Source organism: Calypte anna, chromosome 4B (assembly GCF_003957555.1).
Source record: "Calypte anna isolate BGI_N300 chromosome 4B, bCalAnn1_v1.p, whole genome shotgun sequence".
NCBI lineage: Eukaryota > Metazoa > Chordata > Aves > Apodiformes > Trochilidae > Calypte > Calypte anna.
Window position 1 is genome coordinate 1,052,038 of NC_044249.1, and position 22,901 is coordinate 1,074,938.

Consider the following 22,901-nt stretch of genomic DNA (forward strand, 5'->3'; position numbering starts at 1 on the left):
AAGCCCTTGGTCTCTGAAGAGCATTATTGTATTCCACTACTTATTCTGAGAAGATAAAAATATTAATAGAAATATTGCTCACATCAAATGAACCCAGAACTACTTTACACAAACAAAAGCATATATTTGAGACTCAGGCAAGAAAAATACTGTTCTTGTCTGCCTCATAATGTTTAGTTTTCCTTTAAAATACACTGGGTGAAATTCTGTACTATCACACCCAGAGTGAGCCTGGAAAGGGACCAGGAATTTTTAAATGGTTGTTATAAAATGTGATAGTATTCTTGGATGGGAAATATTAGACAGATGGAAGGAATCCTAATAATGTCCAACAATGCATCAAGCAATGTAATTACAGGCTGTAGCCAGGATCCAGTTACTAATGCTTTGCAAGGCAGAGAAGTAGATGGAATCAACTAGTTTCACAGCTGTCATAAAACCACATTCTGCTTAATATTCCTCTGACTTTCTTAAGATGCCCCGGGCATTACATTAAGTCAAAATGTGAGGTACTAGCAAAAAATAAAAATCAGAAATTACAGGAGCACAGCATGTTATAAACCCAGAGCACAACAGTGCTGTACCAGGATGGCATGGTGTTCACAGGAAACCCTTGACCTGGCCCAGTGATCTGTATTTAGAAACTCAGAAGCAAGTTCCTAGAAGTTTAAGGATTAATACAGGCCCATCTTAAAAGCTAGAGGCAATCTGGAAAAGTAACCACAGTTATGGGAAAAAAAATCTGCTCTAAGCCATGTCGTGGACTCGGGGTTGCAGACACAGACTTGCTGTGCACAAATCTCCTGTGCAATAATGGCTAAATAATGAGTGTACTGCACAGCTGGCAGTGTCACTGGTGGTGGCTCCACATGAAAACACAACCTTACTACAGCTGCATCTCTTTGGCAAGGTGTATTGAATTATCATTGTTCTGGTTTTTCACCTTTTTATGTATCACATATATAAAAATAACTTTAAAACAATATTTTCTCTTGTAGGTCTCTTTTGCTTACCAACTCAATTTAATTAATTCACTTTGCAAGAGATCTGCTTCAGACATGAGGAAGCCAAGAAAAAGATGAGAAGCTCAGGCCCAATACTCTTTATTACACGTGGTGCCACTCTTTTCTGGAAGATTTTACATTCTTTTCTTAATAGTTTTTCCATTCATTTCAGTCTCACAAGAGTCAAGCTACAAACTGGCACTATTTGTCTGAAGCATATGATGATACATGATATAAAACTTAAGAAATCATTATATACTAAATATTCTATTAGCTTCCTAGAATTAATGTAGCCTTCCCACACTCCACTATAGTGCTGTTCTAATTCAGCTCACAGTGACATAAAGGATGCTGTCTAATAACTACTGTGAAGAGCCATGGAACTTGCTTGGAACTTACCTTGGCCATGGGAATGAGAAACTCAAGTTCACGTGTAAATAAGAGTCACTCTTAATCTTTGTGATTTTATTGTGTTCTGGTTGGCTTCCAGCTTGTTCACAGAACAGTTTTCTTGGTTCCTGTTTTGCCCACCTGTATCACTAGGGTTCTGATTTTTTATTTTTCCTTCCCAATGGCTCTGAGCTGGCTGGCAGGAGCTATTACGTCTGTGTCAGAAGTGTCAAAAGCTTTTTTCCTCTGCTAACCCCACTCACAAGCAACTTAGCACTGTACAGCCAGGAGTTCCTGATCCCTCCCAGGGTGCACAGGAAGCATGAGGGTACTGACCTGAGGTCTCTTTGGAGACATCCAGCTTGTGTGATCCTGAAGAGAGCTGAAACTTGGAGGTTTGGAACCTGTTCCCTTTCAGACCAGAAATCCCAGATATGCCAGAAAAGTGACATGAACACTTTTCTCTTTCCATCCCAGCAATACAGTATGCACAGGAGCAGAAATAGAGGCTATAGTGTTGTTGAGCAGCATAGATACAATAAATCTCAACATTTTGCCTGGATATTGGTTTCCACACCTGAAGTCTCACTTCTTCTCTTATCCTATACCCAGAAACCTTCCTAGCAATGCTACATGTGAGCCATTTTATTAGTTATCTATTAAAGGAAGTATCTTGCTATGTGTTAGAATCCCTGATAACCCTGACATGGATGCAAAACAGAGACCACAATGTGAGGTTTTTTTCTTTGCTGTGTATGGGGTGGCTGAAGCTTGGCCATTTGTTCTTACCTTAGCACCTGGATGGGGTGACCTGGGGAGCCCTCTGGTCGCTCCCTGTGCTGGGCTTTACACCTTGGTGCAGGTGAGGGCAGGGAGCCTGGGCTGGGATCTGATGTCTGCTCCTGGGTCTGCAGAAGGTTGCTGGGGAATCCTCCACACCTCACCCCTTCCTCCACACTTTTTCTCTCTGTAAAACAAGAATCACAGCACTGACCTCCTCCCTGCTTTCTGCTGAAAGCCTTTGGTGCAGTTACTGCTACTCTCAGACCCTCTTTAAAACCAAAACTATTTCTTAATTTAGTTCATTTTTAAAAGCATTTTTATATGAGAATCTCTCTCTCTCTTTTTTTTTTTTTTTTTTTTAATAATAGCCCATTTAAATTAATATTTTATAAGTTCCTGCAGCTTAAATTGTCAGAGATGTTTCCTCTCAGCAGTTCTTGAAGTGGTAAAGATATTGGTGAAGCATTATAAAGTAACTAATTAGACCTTAAGTTACCATTAATATTGTTTTCTAAACAGCCATCTACTGAAATGAGAAACTTTTGATCCCATAGGAGGGCATGAAGTGTCTCACTGCTCAAAACACAAGATTGGGTTACTTTGACACAAAGTGTCTCTATTTATATATAAACTATTCCTGACTAAACATTACAAAGGCATTTGTATTATCACAAACAATTACTTAAGAAATAATCAAAGGACTTTTTCTCTTCAAAATGAAATTTGAACCTAGCTATAATATAAACACTTCCTAACTTTTTCTTACATTAGTAACAAAAGTGACTTTCAACAAGAATACCTGTAGGGTACCTTCTATGTAATTAAAAGGAAGGTTTTTCCTTGAGGAATTCTTATTTTTATTAGCTTAAGGCACCAAGTAGAACACATTACTTCCCTGGGAGACATCCTAATTAAAAATATCCTCTGAAAACAACTTAACAAGGGGGAGGTCTCCTGCTCTTTAAAAAGACAATGCTGTTGCCTGATAGTTTCTTTTTTTCCTTCACAAAATGGCTGCCTTAATGGAGCTTTTTATTAATTCACTTTCTGAATGGAGCCAGTAATTGCCCAGGAGTCTATATAATTCACTTTAACACTTCCCTTAACAAAACAAGGACTCAGAAGCAGAAGGATTTCAAATCATCTTCTGTAAGTCTTAGGCACAGAAGGAGCCTCTAAATACCTTACACTAAAAGGAAGGGTGCATTTGTGTCCTAAACTAAAATGACCATAATAATCAATAATAAAAATAATGTCATTAGCAAGCATGTTTGCATTGGTAGTGAAAATTGTGGCTCTCTTGGGCAAAAAAAAATAAATTGTGGTGAGCTACCTAGACACACCAGGAGGGAGGAAGAGGCAGGGCTGATTTCTGGGGAGGCAGAAGAGCAAATCCCTGCCCTGCAGCTGGGCTTCAGAACATCCCAGGCAGGCTTCAGGACAACCTCCCTGTCCAGAGGGAGAACCTGGAGCTGCTGCAGTGCTGACAGCTCCACTCACACTGATCCCTCTCTTCAGCCCTGTCCTGGGATGTTGTTTTTTCTCATTTTTGGCCATAAGTCTGAAGAGATTCAAACTGACAGTTTCTGTCTGTGAGGAAGAGCCCCAGCTACAAAGGTAAAAGGGGATGAAAAAGAGAGGAAAGAGAGGGAGCATCTTCCTCACTGCAGCTGTGCTGTGTGCAGAAAACAACTTTTCATCCATCCAGAGACTCCCAAGAAGCAGCATAACCATCTAGCCCAGACTCAGATGCCTTTGCCTGCAGCACCAGATGTATTTTTAAGGACTCCCATCCACACAGAAAGCTGCTGCAACTCTATTTAACTTGTGAAATCTGATCACAGCATGAGGTAATATGACTTGAGGCAGAGTTGTGGCTCTAGGAGAGAAGAATTATCACAGTGCAGTAAATAACAGCCCTAGAAGCTCTGTAAAACGTAACTTCCAGTCAGATAAGAGCTACCTGAGATGCCCAATTTGTCTGGTCTCCTACCAGTTACATGAAGTGTTTGGAAGCTGGTACTGATGGACATCATTAGGACACAAGTGTCACTCCTGAATCCTGCACACTGAGCTCATACAACAATTACCTGATCTCCTTCTGCAGTTAGTGCCAGGCTGCTGTGTGGATAATCATGCTTATTTTAGAGGAACAAAGACATTATTTTCCTTTATTATAAATCAAGTCAGTGGAGTTCACTGCAATATTTCCCTAGAAAGAGGTTACCTTTCTTTTCCTCACTCCTGATTTTAAACGTTGGTTCCAATGATGCTTCAGCCCAAAGCTAACTTGGCAATCTGAGATGATGCCCCCAGGGTTCTTTTTTCCCCAGGTAAGGCACCAGCCATCACACTGTTGGACATGTCAGTTCCAGGCTGACATATTTTTATGGTCATGACTCTGACCCTCTGCCCTTTGACCAAGGAGGATGATGAGTGAGATTGGATGGGTTTGAGCTGCAGAGGGCACCCATGGCCCCACTGGGTGCTCACAGAGCTCGTGGGGGGCATGTTTGGAAATGACCTTGCACCACAACAAAGTAATTAATCACCATTTGGTGGCATGAGCTGAAAACCATTTCTCTGGGTCTGTACTGACTGCAGTTACATTTGGCTTTGAGTCAGAGTTTATAGTTCTCAAAATACTGTAATAGAAACATAACTTTATTGGGCCAAACTTCCAGTAGACTTAAGGTCTATGAGAAGAGATGCAAGGTCTGTGAAAAGGGAGTGCATTTATCTTTGAAACAGAAAGTGGGTTAAAGCAGGAGCAATCTGCCAGAGCAATCTCCATTGCCAGGTGGTTAAGAAGAGCTGCAAAGGCAGTGGAGCAAAACCAGCATAAAAACTGGGATGGAGCAAAGACTGGAGGGTTTGCTCTGTAATCATCCCTTGGGACTGGGATACACCACAGCTCAGCACAGCAACACAGCCAGGAAGGACTAACTGACAATTACAGACTGGATATATCTGATCTCCTAGATCCAGCCATCCTTCCTTCTCCTTAAGCCCAGCTGGAGTAGAGGATGGGCCAAAGAGCATGAATGGATAAGCAGTGAGTGAGCCTGCAATCATTTTCCATCTGTCTCTCAGGATGAAAGAGGAAGATGTGAGTCATTTTCTTGTACAAGAGAAGCCTGAATCCCTCTGCATCTGGTTAATAGCAGTGACTGTCCAAACAGGATCCCACTGGGACTTTTCGCAGACTAAAATGAAATCAGAAACGTTGCTTGGAGTATTCTTGCATGGGTTTTGAACTCAGAAATAAAATATTACTCTTTCAGAGGAATTTTAGTTACAGAGCTGCTGTAGTACTGCCAAGAAAGCAATTTCATCATTAAGTGATAAATGATTGGCATTATTTCTGCACCTCTACATTGAACAGCAGAATACTGAAGCAGGGTGACAGAGCCACTCAGAGTTTGTTGGGTTTTGTCTTCTCAGACTCCTGATTTGAGTCTTTTTACACTGATGTTTCATAGGCTGCTATTGCAGCCATCAAACCAAAGCTAGGGACAGCATTCAGGAGTAACACCTGCATTTTTCTGTATTATATTGCATTGTTCTTTCTGATTCTTGTGCAGTCTGGTGGGAGGAAAAAAAGATTGGGTTTTGCCTTCTTTTTTTCTTTTTTTTAAACAAATATGGAGATTCTTGCTGTGTGATGCAGCTTTCCATTTCAGTCATCCTGCTATACCCTTACCTCAGCAGTATTCCATCAGGCTCCCTTTGGATTACCTTAAAGTAAACCTGTTCTCACTTTACAGTAAACTTGGGTCTGAAGAGGCAGCTGGGGACTAATGCAGGGTGTAAAACGAGCAGACACAGTTTCTCCCAAACAACCCAGGGATGGAGGGGAGGTTCTGCCCAGAAGCTGCTCACTACCTACCTTGGAAAGAGCTCCCAGCCCGGCACCACGCAGATCCCAGCTCCCACCTCCTGCTGGAAACAACAAAAACACGGGTGAAACGAAGGAAAAGAGCTGGAGCTGCGGGAGATGGAGGCAGCCGCAGGGTCTGTGCAGGGCTCAGCAGTGATGGGGCTGCTCCCTGCTCCCTGTGCTGCTCCAGCACCCCGAGCCCGTGGCACCCAGGTCACCTGGGGCAGGTATCCCGGGCTGGCACGGACCTGGCACCGATGTGACAGACCCCGGCAGCTCCCACTGCTCCGCGGACCGTCCACGGAGCACCTCCACGCACGGGTGGGCAGGGGGGCTCCTCCATTTCCCGGAGAGGGAGCGCAAGGCAGCAGCACACGCAGAAACACCCGAGGTCCCACGGGCTCGCAAGTCCCGGCCCGGTGCCGGCACCACCCCACAGCCTCCTGCCTGCCCCACGGCACCCGTGGGAGCTGCGTGGTTCTGTCCCACACAAGCCGAGCCCGTAGGGTGCCGTGAGGAACCCAGAGGTCTGGAGATGGCGTCGGTTCTGAGGAGGAGAGAGAAGCCCTGAGGGGAGGGCACGCGGCTGGTAACAATGGGGCACGCGGCCGGCAACAATGGGGCGCGAGGAGAGGGCACGAGGCAGCTGCCCCCTCCTCACTGAGGGATGGGCAGGGGGGAACCCACCCAGAACCTTCTGGGCTTTGGTTCCCGGGCACAACAGACTCACCTTTGGGGGGAAAAAAACCCAATTTCTGTCATCGCTAATCATATCGCAACAGGGCAAAGAGAAAACACAACCCAGAGCCGAGATTCTTCCTCCCCACCCCTCCCCTCTTCCCAAACCCCGAGCACTTTGTTCTCCATCCCTCCACCTCCTTCCCCCCAGCAGCACAGGGAACAGGCAGGGGGGTTCAGTCCCAGGGGGGTTCTCTGCCCCTCCTTCCACTCCAGGGAGAAGGATTTCCCACAGTCTTTCCCTGCTCCAGCGTGGGGTCCCTCCCACGGGAGAAAGTCCTTCAGGAACCCCTCCAACGTGAGACCCTCCCGCCAGGCACAGTCCCTGAGAAACAGACACGGGCGGCCCGGAGCCAGGGGCTGCGTGGGGAACAGTCCCCTCCAGGGCTGCAGAGTCACGGCATCTGCTCCCTGATCCTCCCCAGCTCCACAGCTGCTCCAATGGGACCCTTCACGGGTGGCAGGTCCACGGCATCTGCCCCCTGATCCTCCCCAGCTCCACAGCTGCTCCAATGGGATCCTTCACGGGTGGCAGGTCCACGGTATCTGCCCCCTGATCCTCCCCAGGATGCAGGTCCACAAACGGGATTCCTGATGGACGCCAGGCGCACAACACCCGCCCCACAGGGATCCTCCGTGGGTGCAGGGCACAGGCTGCCGTCTGACCACGGGATGGAGAGAAAAATCTCTGTTCAGGCCCCTTCTCCCTCTCCTTCCTCACCCACCTCGGACTCTCCGCTCCAGCATCGTTCTCCCCAGGTGTTGTTTTCCCTGGTGATGTTTTCTCTCTCTCTCTCTCCACGCGTTGCTTTCTCTCACCTCCCCTCTCCCTGCTCTCCTTGCCCGGACGATTCCCCTTCCTCAATATGTTAATTTTGAGAGCCGCAGTTTGTTGTTCCCTGATGGCCTGAGGCGGGACGGTACCCAAAACCGCACCACTCCAACCCAGTAATCCCTGTAAAGACCCAGACCCTCTCTTCCACATCCATTCTTTAAAATATTTTGCACCCTGAAGCATTCAAAATTCAATAAAACTTCAGCTGTCAGGAAAAAAAAAGAAAAAAAGAAAAAAAAAAAATACTTTTACAGTTCTGTTGCCTCATTATTTCCATGTCCAGAGGATGCCTACAAGTTGCCTGAGGTTGGGTCCCAGCACTGCAGCAGGACAGAGTCTGTCTGTTTGTCCAGCTCCATGCTCAGCAACACTTTGCTCCCTAATTAGGATGATAATGAAGCACAGAGCAGATTTAACTGAGATCATGGTTTTGCCAGGTGAGGAACTGTGTCCCCAACCCCGCAGTCCTGCTGGAGGAGCTAAGGAACACTTTGACCATGGCATCATCTCACTTGTGGAAACTTTATTTCTAAAGGAGTAGATCAGGGGTGTGGGGAGCACCAAGTTAAACCAGCTCGAGGCCACTTGGCAACTTCTAGTCAGTTTGCATGTCATCTATGAGCATCACGGATTAAAATGAAAACAGATTGAAAAGACAATCATGATTTCTGCTAGGTAAGCACTGGATCCTGACAATACAGCTTGGCAAACTAGGATCTTCTTAGGGAATGCAAAAAGGAGTAAATCTGGTGGATAAATTTCCATTTTGCCCAGTTACCCTTGAGCAGAGCATGCTGGTAATGGTCTCTCATGCCTGTGTTCCCCTTTATGCACAATTTAATTTTGAAACCCCTCAGTTTTGGTAACATGCCTTCCCTGTTACTGACATCTCATGGCTCTGCCTAATGGTCAGAGACGTGGTGGGTCAATATTCAAGTTTGTTCATGTTGTTGACAGGTAATAAGGAAACAATATCTGTTTTCATGCTTGGATTGTCTAGTGTCTATGCAAAGGACCTGCTAACTTCCCTCTGAGGACCTGGGGTAGTGCAATGGGTTTTTCTTGCTTGTTGCAGAACAGGTTTTTAGCAGATGTGAGGATGTTGTTCTTTTGTCTCAAACACAAAAATGATGTCTTTTTGCATCATCTTAGTATCAAGTGCTTCACATTTACTCCATACCAGAGAAGACAGACAGAGCTCTGGTATTAATGTACTTTGGGGTTAAGCCTTGTGTTCAGTAGCTAATTGCTCAGTGGTCTCACCCTCAAAGAACAAACAATTAATAATTTTTATAAAAGTACAATGTACTTTTTTCCACCTCAGCCACTCGTTCCTGGCTGATTCAGTCAATATTGACAGAGATGTAAAATATTAAAGACAAAGACTTTGGGTTTGGAAATCCCTGAACCACAAGCTGCGGGAGAGCATTAAGAGGAAAAGTCATTAAAAGCTTAGGATTTTCTTACACTTTTCTCTTCATATGTGATATTGGTCACTGCTAAGGGTAGATTGCTGGGCTGGATGAATTTCTGATGTGTCCTGAAATGGCTGTTCTTTAGTTAATCATCCTATCTTGGTGAAGGGGGCAGAACACCCCCTTTATAAAAGCAGGCTGCAAGCAGTGAGATGGCAGCGTCAGCCAAGAGGCAGAGGAACATCAGGTGCAGGTTCTGCTGCCTCACCTTCCAGTGAAGGGAACTGCTATGGAAATTGGTCTAACTGCTCAGGGAGTCTCAGCTCCATGTAAATAACAACGACAAATTCATTAATTTCACATGGTAAAGAAGTAATTAGCAAGATCACTTTTAAAAACCAACTTCACCCAGTTCTCTTGTGAGAAATCTCAGCAGAAGGCAAGAATTAACTGTGGTGTTAGGAGGAGCAAAGGCACCTCTGCCTTGCTCCTGGTCTGCAACACACACCTCCTGAGGACAAACGAGAGCTCTTGCTCTTAATTACACCCTCACTTAATAATCTCAAGGTTTCTTCCAGTACTGAAGTTATTTAGATGTGGCAATGAGTTAATTGACCTCTGAGATGAAAGGAACCTGTCCTCCCTGCCACGTTTTCTCTCACACAACCAAACCTTGTACACCAACCATCCTGGTGCTTTTTGCTGTTCAGGGAAGTGTAACTGGACAGGCACACAGACTGGTCCTACCCAGCTCTGAGAAGTTCCTCTGCAGCAGGCATTGTGCCTGGGTAAGATCTTGTCTCTCAGTCCCCTGAATACCACCAGATGAGACCTCCCAGAACCAGGCAGCCCCTTGGCAGGACCAAGGCACCAGGGAGACATCCCCTGTCACATCTTTCCTTCAATCCAATGGACAACACCAGGAAAAAACTGGGATGCATGCTCAGCATTGCTTCCCACGCTTTGAAAAACTCTTCTTTCCATATCTGTCAGTCAGGTTCTATCTAGGAGAAGCCTCATTTTTTTTTTCCAAGAGGGGCTTTTGAAAGAGCAGATTGCAGGAGCAGAGCTGAGCAAGCTCTGCCAGGAGATGCAGCGGGGTTGTCCTCTGCCCAACCTGAGAGACATCTGTGGGCTCAGAGGCCTCCAACTTGGAGCTGCCTCCTCTCTGACACAGCTGGCGTGGGGAGAGCCTCCAGTGACTGAAAAAACAACTGAAAAAAAGGAGGAGATGAGTTAATGCCAGAGGGGATGTTACTCCAGGCAGCAGAAGAGCCGAGTGCTGGGAGAGACCCAGGAAAAGCTGACAGGGCAAACATGTCCTTAGCTCAGTATTCCTCTTGTCTTCTCTATCAAGGGTTTTGGGATTGATGTGCAAAAAAACCTTCTAGAAGAGTGATACAGGAAAACACCAATGCAGTTATTACATCAGCATTAGGTAAAAAATTGATCTTGAGCCATTTTTGCTCAAGAATTGCATTCTTTCTCTTATTTCTGAATAAGAGTACACTGGTTTGTGCTTGGGGAAAACAGAAGGGAAACTGAATAGCCAGTATGGTGGAAGGAGACAGAATAAATCATAATAAAAATCCCATCTCTTTGGGATCTACAAATAAAGCTTTGAATTTCAAACAGTCTCCCCGTGAGGTTGCTTAATGCTCACCACAACACAGCAAGTACACAACAGCTGAGCTCACAGCCTCAGCTCACAATTTTACTAATTGCCTGAGTTTAAAAAAAAAAAAAAAAAAAAAGGCAAAACTCTTTCCCCTAAGAGGTGCAGGCCAAAACCAAGTTATATCAAGACAGTTAAAAGGGGAAAAAAAGCCAACCCCAAAAGCTTATTCTGCTTTGTCCCCTCTCTGAAATCTTGGTATTTTCAGAGTCTCAACTTCACTGAGGAACTTATAATGTCATTGGGAAACAGGAGGCTCCTTTGCTGGCAAGCTCCTTAATTAAAGACACCCAAGTACTATGAAAAGGATTCTTAAAAAAACCCTCCTAACCTTTCTGGCAGTTCCAAGTAAAATAGAAGTTCTCAATACAGATCTGGCAGTTTACATCATCAGCACCATTCTAGGAGGAAAAGAAAAGGGAAATCTTTAATGTGTTCAAAGGAAATACTATAAATATTCACTTTAACTTACCCTGGTTTGGCCTTTGCATTACGCTCCTGGTAATCTGACCAATCTTCTGTATACTTTAAGGAATACTAGCTTTGCATGGGAAAAGAGAAAAATACATGTCAGCCTAGGTAGAGGTGCTATTCCCCATCAGGAACTCTCTTTAGGATTTGTCCTAGGTCTGTAATGAATAAAAAACTTAATTAGAAATACAACCATGTCTTTAAATCAAATCATAAACCTGACTGCCAGGCTTTGACTGAAGAACCATCAATAGGTGCCTGGGACAGCTTTCAAACTTTTTCTTTGCTCCAAAACCAACTGATGAATCAGAATTTCTAGCCTTACAGCAGCTTACTGAGCTGAAACTTCAGAGTTGTGGTTTTCAAGTTTTCTGATTTGCAAATGCCTAAAGCCCCCTTATGAATTCCAGGCATCTGATAATAGGTTTGCCTTTTTTGTTGTTGGTGGTGGTTTGTTGTGGGTTTTTTTTTACCTTTTTTTCATGCCCTTAAAATTAATTCACGAATCCTGAGGGTTTTACAGACCACAGCTGGAAAACCACTGTTTAAGGGAGAACAGCTTGCCTGCATTATGTAAGTCAAACTTCTCATCTTAACTCTATAGATTATTATCATTTAAAAACCAAAATAATAATAAGAATGTAGGAATAGTAAACACACTGAGACAGGGGCTCTGGAACCAAGAGCAAGGAGAACAACCACCTCTGTAGCAGACTAACATGCAGAACAATTCCAAGAACCATTCCAAACACAGTTCAAGACTTGGAAAATGAAGATTTTTAGTTCCCCCCAGCAGGCCAGTCGACTGAGAAATATAATTTGCTTCAAGTTCAGAATGCAGAATTGATTTCCCCCTCAGACTGTGTTCCACATAAACACAAAGACCACAAAGATCACCTCTTACTTCAACATCTCCCTGGTGCACCCAGTAGCACGGGGGCTCCTGCACAGCCAACATCTTCCTGCAACTCAGAGACCCTTAAACCAGAGGGACCTGCTTGAAACCTTAGAAGAAGTGGCCAGTATTTTTCTGGTTATCTGAAGAAGCTCCCTGCATCCTCCCTCCCTCCCCAGCTGCTGGGGTCTCAAGGATGCAGAGGGACACTGGTGGAAGCTGCTGCAGAACTGGCAGTTCCCTAACGCAGATGTTGGAGCAAACCCCAAAAGGCAACAACAGAACAGACTGAAAAGGCCAAAAATGAACTCATGAGGCACAGAGATTTAAAAAAAAAAAGTCCCAAACCAAACAACAACATCCTTTCCTGTGTTCTTGATCCATCAGAAACAGTTACAGGACAGAAACTGAAGGTTTTGTCACAGCAGTGCATTACCTGGTTTTTCCCTCTCTGTAATGGCAGCTCTGTGACTTGGCTGGTTTGTTACAAATCTGCAAGGATAAAAGTGAGAGCTGTAGGTCTTTCTGGGACACCAGCAAATTACATTTTAATTCTAAAGGTCAATTTGTTTACACTACCTGCCTACAGATTTGGAGACTCTGATGCAACGATTTGCCAAGTCTCTTTCTCAGTCCCATACCCTATTTCTGTGACTATTTGTAGTATAAAATAATCAGGGTTTAGACCAATGCCAAATTTTCACTGCTGTCTCTCAAAGGGCCTCCAACTGAAAAGCTGTGGAGTTCACTATGCCAACCAGACCCAGCTTTCTTTTGGAAAATACACGTAATAAACAAACCAAATCCTGGGACAGATTTCACAGAAAATGCGAAGCATTTGTCAAGATGACTGCATATAGTCCATAGAGTAAGAGATTAAAAGCAGGTGTTGAATAATTTTATTTAAATATCATTACAGTAATTATCTGAAGAAAACGTGTGTCTCTGGAACATAGTATGACTTAAAAGATTAATTCAGCAAAAATGCTTCTTTGCCTCAATGAAAAATTGCCACTGAACACACCTCATACTCTGTTATTTCAGACACAAGAACTTAACACAAAAGGGTCAATAGTTATTGTGAGCAACCACAGAAATACACAGAAAACAAGTCAAGTTACTGACAATTTTGTCATTCTCCTAACCTTGGGAGTCATTTGACCCATGAGCACCAGCAGCTGGAAGCAGTGAACCAGAATACAGAGGTAGACCTGACCCATCATCTGCAGAAGGCACAGCCAGACCCTTCCTTCACATCCAGCAACTCTGCAGAGAAATCACAGGAATCCAGCCTGAACCAGAGCTGAGACAAGACACCGGGGCAAATAGGATTATTTCAACAGTTGGAAAACTTCTCTTTTTTTTTTTTAATAAGAAGAAAAAAGAGAAGCCACCACCAGTAAGGAAGCTTTTGCTTACACTGAAAATACTAACCAGAAATACTGCTCAGAGATAATGAACAAATGCTATTTGAAGTGGTAAAGAACTCAGAGCAACCAAAACATTGAATTTATTTGCCCTCCTGGTATATATGATATTTATAACATATATATATATGATAAAACAATCATTTTAAAACAAAGGAAAACGTGGCAGATTTTCTCCTGCAAATGCTCAGGGTTGACTCAGATCAATATGGAAAAGGTCAGTGGAATGATAAGCAGGGTCACAGAAATTTATGTTGGGGTCTGAGTTTTGCTACACCAGACTGTCTACTGGACACACACATAGTGTTTCATTAAGTATTACACAAATACCCATCAAGTTTAATTAACCTTTTTCCTGAGATGTTCCAGGAAACGAGGTAGTAAAATTAAAACAGATGTCTGCTGAAAAGCAAATATATTTATTATGCACTTTCATATACACAGGGATTTCTGCTTAATATAATACAAGGAATAAAATAAAAATTTTACAATGTGAAATTCATTCAATGTACATTAAAGGCTATTTACAACCCACTGCAGGAAAACCAGTCTATCTGCAAACCAAGTTAACTGAGGAGTTCAGATGAGGAACATTAAGCATAACAGACATTTGCATAGCAGAGTAACTGTTGAGGGAAAATACCTTTTTATTTTTAAATAAATGGCAACGTTTTCAATACTGATCACAGAGAAGACAAAAATGCATCACTTGTGCCTCTGTATCTCCCAATGCATTTCTCCTCTGCAGAGTTTCTCCCCGTGCACACAGTACTGACAGCCCTGCCACAAACCTGTCCTTGCCCTTCTCTTTCTCACCCAGGATTTTAGACCTCTTGTGGAGATGGCTTCGGACAGACCAGTGACACGGGAAGAAAAAAACAGGAGGAATTGTGATTTATTCAGTTTTTTTGAGGTTGTGAGAAGCATTACAGGCAGCAGAAGCTGTGCTGAGTCCCAGCTATGCAGCTCCATTCACCTCCACTCTGCTGTCCAGCCGGGAAGGAGCAGAGCCAAACCAAAGAGGGGCAACAGCAACCACTCTGCAGGAGAAACCAGCACGAATGAGGACATAAAAACTGCACACAACAGCAACGTGGAGCTACACACACCTTCTGAGAAACTGGATGTTTTAAAGCCAGTCATGCTCTGTTGCAAAGTAGTATTCAAGAACTCTTATCCTGATGACACTTCGGACAGGTCTACCTTAGGTTGGTTTGGATATGAGGTATCCCTAACAACTGTTGCACATGTAAATATTATTCACACAAAACCCACCAGGCTATCTATCTATCTATAAGTTGTGGCCCCTTGTGAAACTGGCCATATTTTTACGTCCTTTGCCCACAAGGTGCAATTAATAACACAATAAAATTAAATAAATATAACCCCAATGAGAGTCAAGGTAAGTAGAAAAACGCCGGCATTCAGGGATCCCTTTCTAGAGAACAAAACATACACCTAAGAACCAGGAAAAGCTGTGTTTTTGCACAGTATTGCAAAGTTACTGTACTTGAGGTTTGGAACAAGGTTGTTGAGGATGTTTTTGGTACTCTCTTTCTACTGAGTCACTAACCCTCTTAAGGCCATTCTGTCAGACTCCTGTTATGTTTATTTTATAATTGTCCCACAGGGACAAGAAATTCAATACATGAAACATTCAGAATCATCAATATTGCCATGTGTCAACCTTTAACGTCTACTTTTACTATATGCTGAATGCCTGACTACAAAAGATCTATTCTTACATTTAGCAACGAGCAAATAAGAATGGAGGTGCAAGACATGAAACAAAGAAGTGTTTTGATGATTGTTAATCATAGTAACGAGACACAGAGCCCTTTAGTGCCTCACTAAATATACACTACATATAACATTCAGGGGCCATTTATCAAAATTTAAGGATAGCCACAGATTTAATTAATCCTCTATGAAAAATAACCTCAGCTTTCTATCATCTTCTTTGTGGAATGATCAGAATTAGGGTATGATAATGATGAATCCCAAGCCTTTAGAAGAAATACTCGCATACAAAAATAGGCTTATTTTCTAAAGAGCAATGGTGAATAGCAGAATATAGCTTGCATTTTTAGGAGAAAATAACCCACTTGTTTCATTTTATCACTCACAGAGCTGTGCAAGTGACGTGCACATTCAAAGGAAAAATTCACACTGTTCACTTTCACAACAATGGCCTTGGTTTTGCTCCCTTTCATACAAGTAAAATTCTTCTTTTGTAAAAGTAAGGAACCAGCTTTCCATTATCCCTAGACAGACTATCCAGGCTGCGAGTTAACCATGCTCCAAGTACAGAGACACTCACACTGGCTCTACCTAATCCATCTGAAGCAGTAACCACATTCATACAAGTTTGTGCTTTAAAGAGTTATTGTCTCAGGACAGGGCTAACTCAGGAATCTCTGCTCCCCAGACAATGGTATTACAGTTTGCTTTTCCACTGTACTCCCATCAGCCTCATTAACCAAGCATCTGTGCTTTCCACGATCACTGACATTCTCAAAACAGTCCTTTACCTTGGAAAAAAAAAGAGCTGCTTCTAATACATAAAGAAATACACGAAAGCAGGATCACACCTTTTACCTTAGCACCTAAACCATACCCATATTCAGCTACCTCACTACCATAACAGTAACAGAGGCTAGTTAACATCAGGTGTCCAAGACAGATTTGCCTATTTCTTTCTTTCAGTGGTCACAGTCTGCCATCCAAATTTGGTGCTGCAGTAACAGACAGTGGATTTTCTGGGGATAAAAATCCCCAAAATACTGAAGAGTGTTGTGGTCCGACTCCTTTGCTACCACTGAACAGCGATTACACAGACAACACACAAGCACAGTATTTATAAAATACTGTTCCAAGACTTGTATTTCTGAAGAGAACCTTTTGAAGCACACAGGGAAGTGACCATACATCAAACAATGCAAAGGTGACAAACTGTTTGCTTATTTTCTTCAGCCACAGGAAAACACACACAAAAAGCACTGCCTTTCCATCCACAGGTCACTGTGGCACATGCACCTCCACCAAGCCTTCTGGAATAGGGAACCAGAATTCCTTATTCTTACCACTTTTCAGCTGTTGTCAGGGAAATACAGCATATTATCTTTCAGCAATTAAAAAAAGTGCTCATTCTGTGTATTAAATACAAAGTACACAAAATAAATCTTTGAAGCACAGAGGGTTATACTGAGAAGGCAGCCTGAAAATGTAGGCACGTTACAGTACTTAAGGTAATCGTATTGTAGGAATCACATTCTTGAATTTCTAGGTGGACTAAACAAGCATTGAATGCTTTCATCCCAGCCAGCTGATAAATCCTCCAGAGCAGAAGAGCTTCTGTTCCATAGCATCATGGAATTGGCCTAAAAGTGCAAAACAGAAACATTAAGTTTTGAAATGCTCCCCAACACAAACAGTGCTGTCAGAAAGAGAGCTGCATCATTTCTATTTGAAGTCAAAGGCAGACAAGAACATAACCATGATGAAAAGTATTTCCTGCCCAACTCAAATCCCATGATTGATTCCCTGTGCCCTCTGTCATCCAAAGCAGCTACAAGGTCCTCACAGCATGAGAGCTTCCCAAATTGAGCTCAGAAGTGGCAGCCAGGGAAGGAAAGCTGCTCCTACAGCAGAGGATTTCTGATGGGATTCTCCACAGGTGACTAATTTATTCACTGGTCAGGGAAACTGATGGGTTTGTGCTCCAGACTTGGCAAAAGAGGAGGTAAAATACAGCCTGCACCAAGCAATTCATAATCCACACAAAATGATTTGAAGCTTCCACGCTTAGAATGAGGCTATGAAAAACTGTTAGAGGAAAAGCAAGAGGAACTGTTCAGTTCCCCAGCACCTCACAATGCTCAGCCACTTGCATAAACAAGCACCCCACAGAGAAAACTCCTCCATTTTAAGTAAAGCACAATTTGCTCCTAATAAAGCAAAGCCCTGCTGAAGACTAGAAAATTATATGTGCAATGTTTCAACTATTTACATCCTTTGTTTATATTTTAAAAGCAATGAATAATTAAAAAAAAAAAAAAAAATCCTCAAAATCAGTCGTTTGATGACTGGTCAGGTCAAATCAGTACATCCTATGTTAAAGCCCAAGGATTTATTTACAATAAAGCATGACATGAACACGAGCACTGCCTATCAAGTGCAGGCACAGAAGAATGGGAAGATACAGTTCTTAATTATGCATAAGTTTTATGGATGTTTTTATCTCTTATTCACAGGAGAACTCAGCTGCATCTAGAGAGATTCATTCCACTGAAGTGAAATCCCTTTCAAGGGCATTTGAGGACAAACCCTGTGTTTTTGTCAGCTGAAAACCTCACATTCATGGATTCTGCACCACCTCCAATTGTCCTAGAAACCTGCATTGTCTGATGACTTGCAGCAGAACCAAGTCAGCTAACAAGAACGTTCCTGTTCCATGGAGCAGCACTCTGGTCTGTCAAAAATGCAGCATTTACATAAAGAACATGCTTTCAAAAATTAAGCAAATATTAAAAGTAAGAGATGGGCATACATTTTATAAAGATGCTGCCCCTTTGACATTTAAATAGAAAATGTATTAACACATTCCCAACACCATAAAAAAAGAAAAGATACAAACCTCATCAGGAAGGGGGATAAATATATTTCTGTTTAAGTAGACCCCCAGAAAATTCAGGTCTGAAAAAGTTATATAAACTTTCTTTTTCAGCTTAAAATTCAGTATGAGAAAGAAAGTGAGAAATCTAAATTAACTCCACTGATTAAGAACTACAGAATGGTCGGAAAATTGGTATTCTAATGTAAGATTCTAATCTTGCTCTGAGAAATGCCATCTCTTTTATAGGGTGGTTACAGAACTGAAATATAAAATCAAAGCTCTAGTGCAGAATTTTAACTTCTTAACTTGTAGATAATTATACCACTGAGATTTCACATTTCAAATCCAAATTCACAGAAGCTGCCACCTGTGACAAGCCTCTTCAGAAGCTTCCTGAAAACCCTTTCTGTAAATAAAGAAATCATTACTCTATCTGAAAATATCACACACTGGAATTCCCATCTGTCTCTCCGTTTGAAAATCCCCAAACAATGCCACATGCAGGCACAAGCCTGCTGCTTTATTCAGCCGAACACCAGACAGCAGTGTCAGATCTGAGCAATCAGAAATCCAACAGGAAACGTGACAGTGATCCAATCCACAGAATGAAAAGGACCATCCAGTCCAACCCCTCTTCCAGAGCAGAAGAATCCGCAGCCTCTCTGGGCTGTCTGCTCCAGTGCTCTGACACCCTCCTAGGAAAGAAGTTTTTCTGGATGTTTAGACTGAACCAGTTTGTGATCATCCCCCTACAGCTCATGCTTTTAAACGGCAGTGAAACAAATCTATGCCAAGTTAAGATTTTAGCATTAACAGCTTTCATTAAGAAAGCAACTACTACGATAAAGGACAATGAAAATTAGTTTTAGTGTTTTAAAACAGTGCATGATGAAACAGAGGTGTTTGCTTCCCCTGGAACTGGGTATGTTACCTTTCATAATGGTGTTTCCTTCTTGTAGTTGAAACTTGGGTCGCTCCCTTCAATCTGCAGTTTTAAGGCTTGCTTAAGGCTGAGCTCTGTCTCGGCAGGAGGATAACCTTCCAGTACCTCCTGGTGCCCTCTGTCCTGCACTGTTCGTGGGACAGAAACCCTACCGAGAAAAACTTGATTGCTCTGAAGGTGGTAATTGGGATTCGTCATGATTCCGTTCCTCTTCTTCTGTTCTCCACTCTGTTGGTGGATGAGGAACTGCTGCTGAGACCGACCGATTTCCTGCTGAGCTGGTGGCACCAAGATTTTGCACTGTGGCTCCGGAGGCATCGATTTCCCTTGCACACTCGTCCCAGATTTGGCAATAGGTACTCGTTTATCAAGCTGAGTCATCTCATACTCTAACACTTTTGGTTGGGAGGAGCTACTCTGCTTTATTTTTTTCCCAGCTGACCCGGATTTGCTGGAGTTGTCCGTTTTCCCCCCTTTGTTAGTTTTAGTTGATTTCAAGCTCGGTTTTACTTGGCTCCATTCAAATTCACTACTCGGGGAATTGTGGTTATGACTTAGGGAGTGAGTTGTGGAGGAAGGAGAAACAACGGACTGCCTACTTCTGCTGCGTGGCAGGGAATGCTGCTGGATCTGCTCTGTGAAGGACAGGCTGTGGAAGCTGTCGATGGGCACCGTCTGAGCAGTCGCAGTTGACGAGGTGGTGCGGAGAGAAGAATTTTTGGAGCTTTTCAGAGAATTATTTGACAAGGATGACTTCTGACGGTCAACCGTGGAATCGGGGGACTCCGAAGGAGAGCTGAAGGCATGAGCAGGCCCATTAGACAAGCCACGCATACTCGGCTGCATATCTCCACCAGTACTCCCTGAACTATTTGACTTCATGGTTAATGACTGCATTTTAGAGGGAACTGACTGCAAGGGTTTTTGCTCCATTGTGTGGACTGGAGATGGAGTACAACCATTCAGAGTAGAGGCACCGTATTTTTCCAGTAATTTAATAATCTGAGAGTGTCCATTTTTAGCTGCCACACGCATAGCGGTACGCCCAAACTGGTCGGCATGGTTTGGGTCAGCACCGTGCTCCAGTAGTATCTGGACAACGTCAATGTGCCCTTCTTGGGCTGCAATACAGAGTCCAGTAGCACCTTGATTACACGTATGGTCAACTAGAGCTCCATGCTCAATGAGAAGCTGCACGACCTTCACGTGGCCTTGCCAGGCAGCGGACTGCAGAGCAGATCTCTTCTCGTTATCTGCAGCGTTCACATCAGCATGGTATGTTATCAGCACCTGTACCATCTCCAAGTGGCCCTGCCAGCAGGAAACATGGAGTGCCGTTCTTCCCTCGGCATCACTGGCTTCTACGTTTGCACCATTTTCTAAAAAATACTCAGCCATTGTAAGCTGGTTTTCTAACGCTAGGATATAAAGCGTTGGCCGGCCATCGGCATCTTTGTAGTTTACATCTGCCCCGTGGCTGAGCAGCAGTTCAACTATGTCCCTGTGACCTTCTAAAGCAGCAACACGGAGTGCGTTTCTCCCATCGTAGCCTCTGTGATCAACGTTGGATTTGTTTTCCAGTAATATCTGCACACAGTCATAGTGACCTTCCTGTGCAGCCAGTATGAAAGGTATACGCCCATCGTTATCAATTTCATTTGTTCTAGCACCTTGTTCTATAAGAGCCTCACATATCAACCTGTGACCTTCAAAAGCTGCCATATGCAGAGGCGTCCAGCCTGCATCATCTCTGTGATTTTCATCCAGCCCCCTGTCCAGCAGAGTCCTTACTACTTCGACGTTGCCTTGCGCAGAGGCGATGCTCAGGACCGTCCTCCCCTCGCTATCGATGCTGTCGACAGCTGCCCCCCAAAACAAGAGCGTGTTCACAACGGAAGCGTGGCCCATGGAGGCAGCTGCCAGAAGTGGTGTTCGACCGTTGTTGTCCGTGTGGTCAACGTCAGCTCCTCCCTCTAGAAGCAGATCAACAACGTCCACGTGTCCTTCATAAGCAGCCACCAGCAGCGGGGTCATGCCGTCTTTATCGCAATGGTCAACTTCAGCCCCGCGGTCGATGAGGAGGCTCACCACTGAGGCGTGGCCCTTACTGGCTGGCACGCACAGCGCAGCCACCGACAGCGCAGTCCTTCCATCCACGTCCTCGTGGTTCACCTCTGCCCCGTGGTCCAGCAGGTGCTCCACGATCTCCTTGTGCCCCATGTAGGCCGCTGCGATCAAAGCCGTTCTGCCCTCGTTATCGGCTTTATTGACCTCGGCGCCGTGCTGGAGCAGGTTGAGCACGATATCTTCGTGTCCCCCCCAGGCTGCAGCTCTCAGTGCTGTTCTACTGTCAGCATCCGCACAGTCCACTTTGACCCCGGCGTAGAGCAGGGCGGAAACCACCTCGGTGTGCCCGCCCCAGGCCGCGGAGCGCAGCGCCGTCCACCCGTCGTGATCCGTGTGGTTCACGTTGGCCCCGCACCCGATCAGGCAGTTGACCACCTTGGTGTGGCCCTGCCGAGCAGCCAAGGTAAGTGCTGTTTGCCCGTGAGCATCCTCGATCTCCAAATCTGCCCCCCTCGAGACCAGCAAGTTCACGACGTCCAGGTTGCCGCTGTAGGCCGCGTTGGCCAGCAGGGTTCTCCCGTTGGGGTCGCACTGGTTTACGGAGGCCCCGTTGTCCAACAAGGTGCGGATGGAATCCTCCCTCTCCAGAGCCTGCCGAACGATGCAAGACGTGCGGTCGTCCTCGCTGTTGACGTGAGCCCCAGCTTTCACCAGCAGCTGTAAGACCTCCTGCTCTTTAGGAATCACGGTGGACAGGGAGTCCTTGACGGGCGTGCCGTTCCAAATCATCCACAACGCCAGCTCCGAAGTCTCCAGCTGCAGGTTGGAATTAATGAGATGCAACGCAAACTCCTGAGCCTCTAACGGTGTTAAATCCTTTGCCCGGCAAGTGTAGCTCATTGCCAGCATCCTGTGTCCCTCTGCTGCGTTACACAAGTACTTCTGTGTGCAGTGCTTCACGTCCAGCAACCACTCTGCAAAGCTGTAGTGGAACAAGATCTTTGTATTTCCGAGTCCATCAACAAGAACCTTGGACAGGACATCCAGCTTGCGCTGGAAGTCCTCCATCGTCAGCGTCATGTTTTTGGTCCACACGGCGTGATACAGTTCTGTGGTGGTCAGGGGCCTGCAGGCTGCAAGAATCACGTTGAGAATAGGCTGGACCTTTGCAAATTGCTTTCTCACAAAAAGTCTCTGGCAGAGCCAGAGGTACAGCCCATTCAGCGTCCCCGGGATGTCGCGGATCTCTCGTAACATGATGAAATTCTCCACAACCCCATCCAGGACACGTTCCAGATAGAGAAAGCAGCCGCTGCTCTTGATGTGGAGCTGATTCAGCATTTCTGCAGTTTCCTTTGTCAGATGCTGCCTCAGTGCCTCTTCCTGGTCTAAGCGGTGCAGGATGTACTGCTGCACATCTTTCACAATGTAAGCCTTCCGCAGATCATCCAGACTGATCTTTCGAAAACCTGCCAGAAGAGAAGAGAGCTGCTGTTATTTCTGTTGTGTTTAACCCAGCCTTTTTAAAAAAATAAACAAGAGAGACATTTTTGGGTAGGGAACACCCACTATAATGTATTCTGTACGTACATGCAGCAAATAGAAATTAACCTTCAGATTCTTGGAGTCTCTCTCTGCTTCTCTTAGTTCAGATCCGTACCTGCCGCTTGGCTGAAGGAGAAGAGGCACAGAGCCCTGCAGACTCCTCCTCCTCCATGCCTTTAGTCATAAGTTGTGCTGTTTTGATTTTTTCCCCTTTAAAA

At 44.4% G+C, this 22,901-nt stretch overlaps 1 protein-coding gene across 1 annotated transcript in view; it reads right to left on the reverse strand.

Annotated features, from left to right (window-relative positions):
- Window positions 1–13,668: 13,668 nt before the first annotated feature.
- Window positions 13,669–22,901, reverse strand: part of ANKRD50 (ankyrin repeat domain 50) — a 31,695-nt gene continuing 22,462 nt past the window's right edge. Inside the window, exons 4-5 of the mRNA XM_030450725.1 lie at window positions 19,060–22,607; window positions 13,669–16,893 (exon numbers count right to left, since the gene is read on the reverse strand). Coding sequence (XP_030306585.1) covers window positions 19,063–22,607 — 3,545 coding nt within the window. The 3' untranslated portion in view covers window positions 13,669–16,893; window positions 19,060–19,062. The remainder of the gene's footprint in view (window positions 16,894–19,059; window positions 22,608–22,901) is intronic.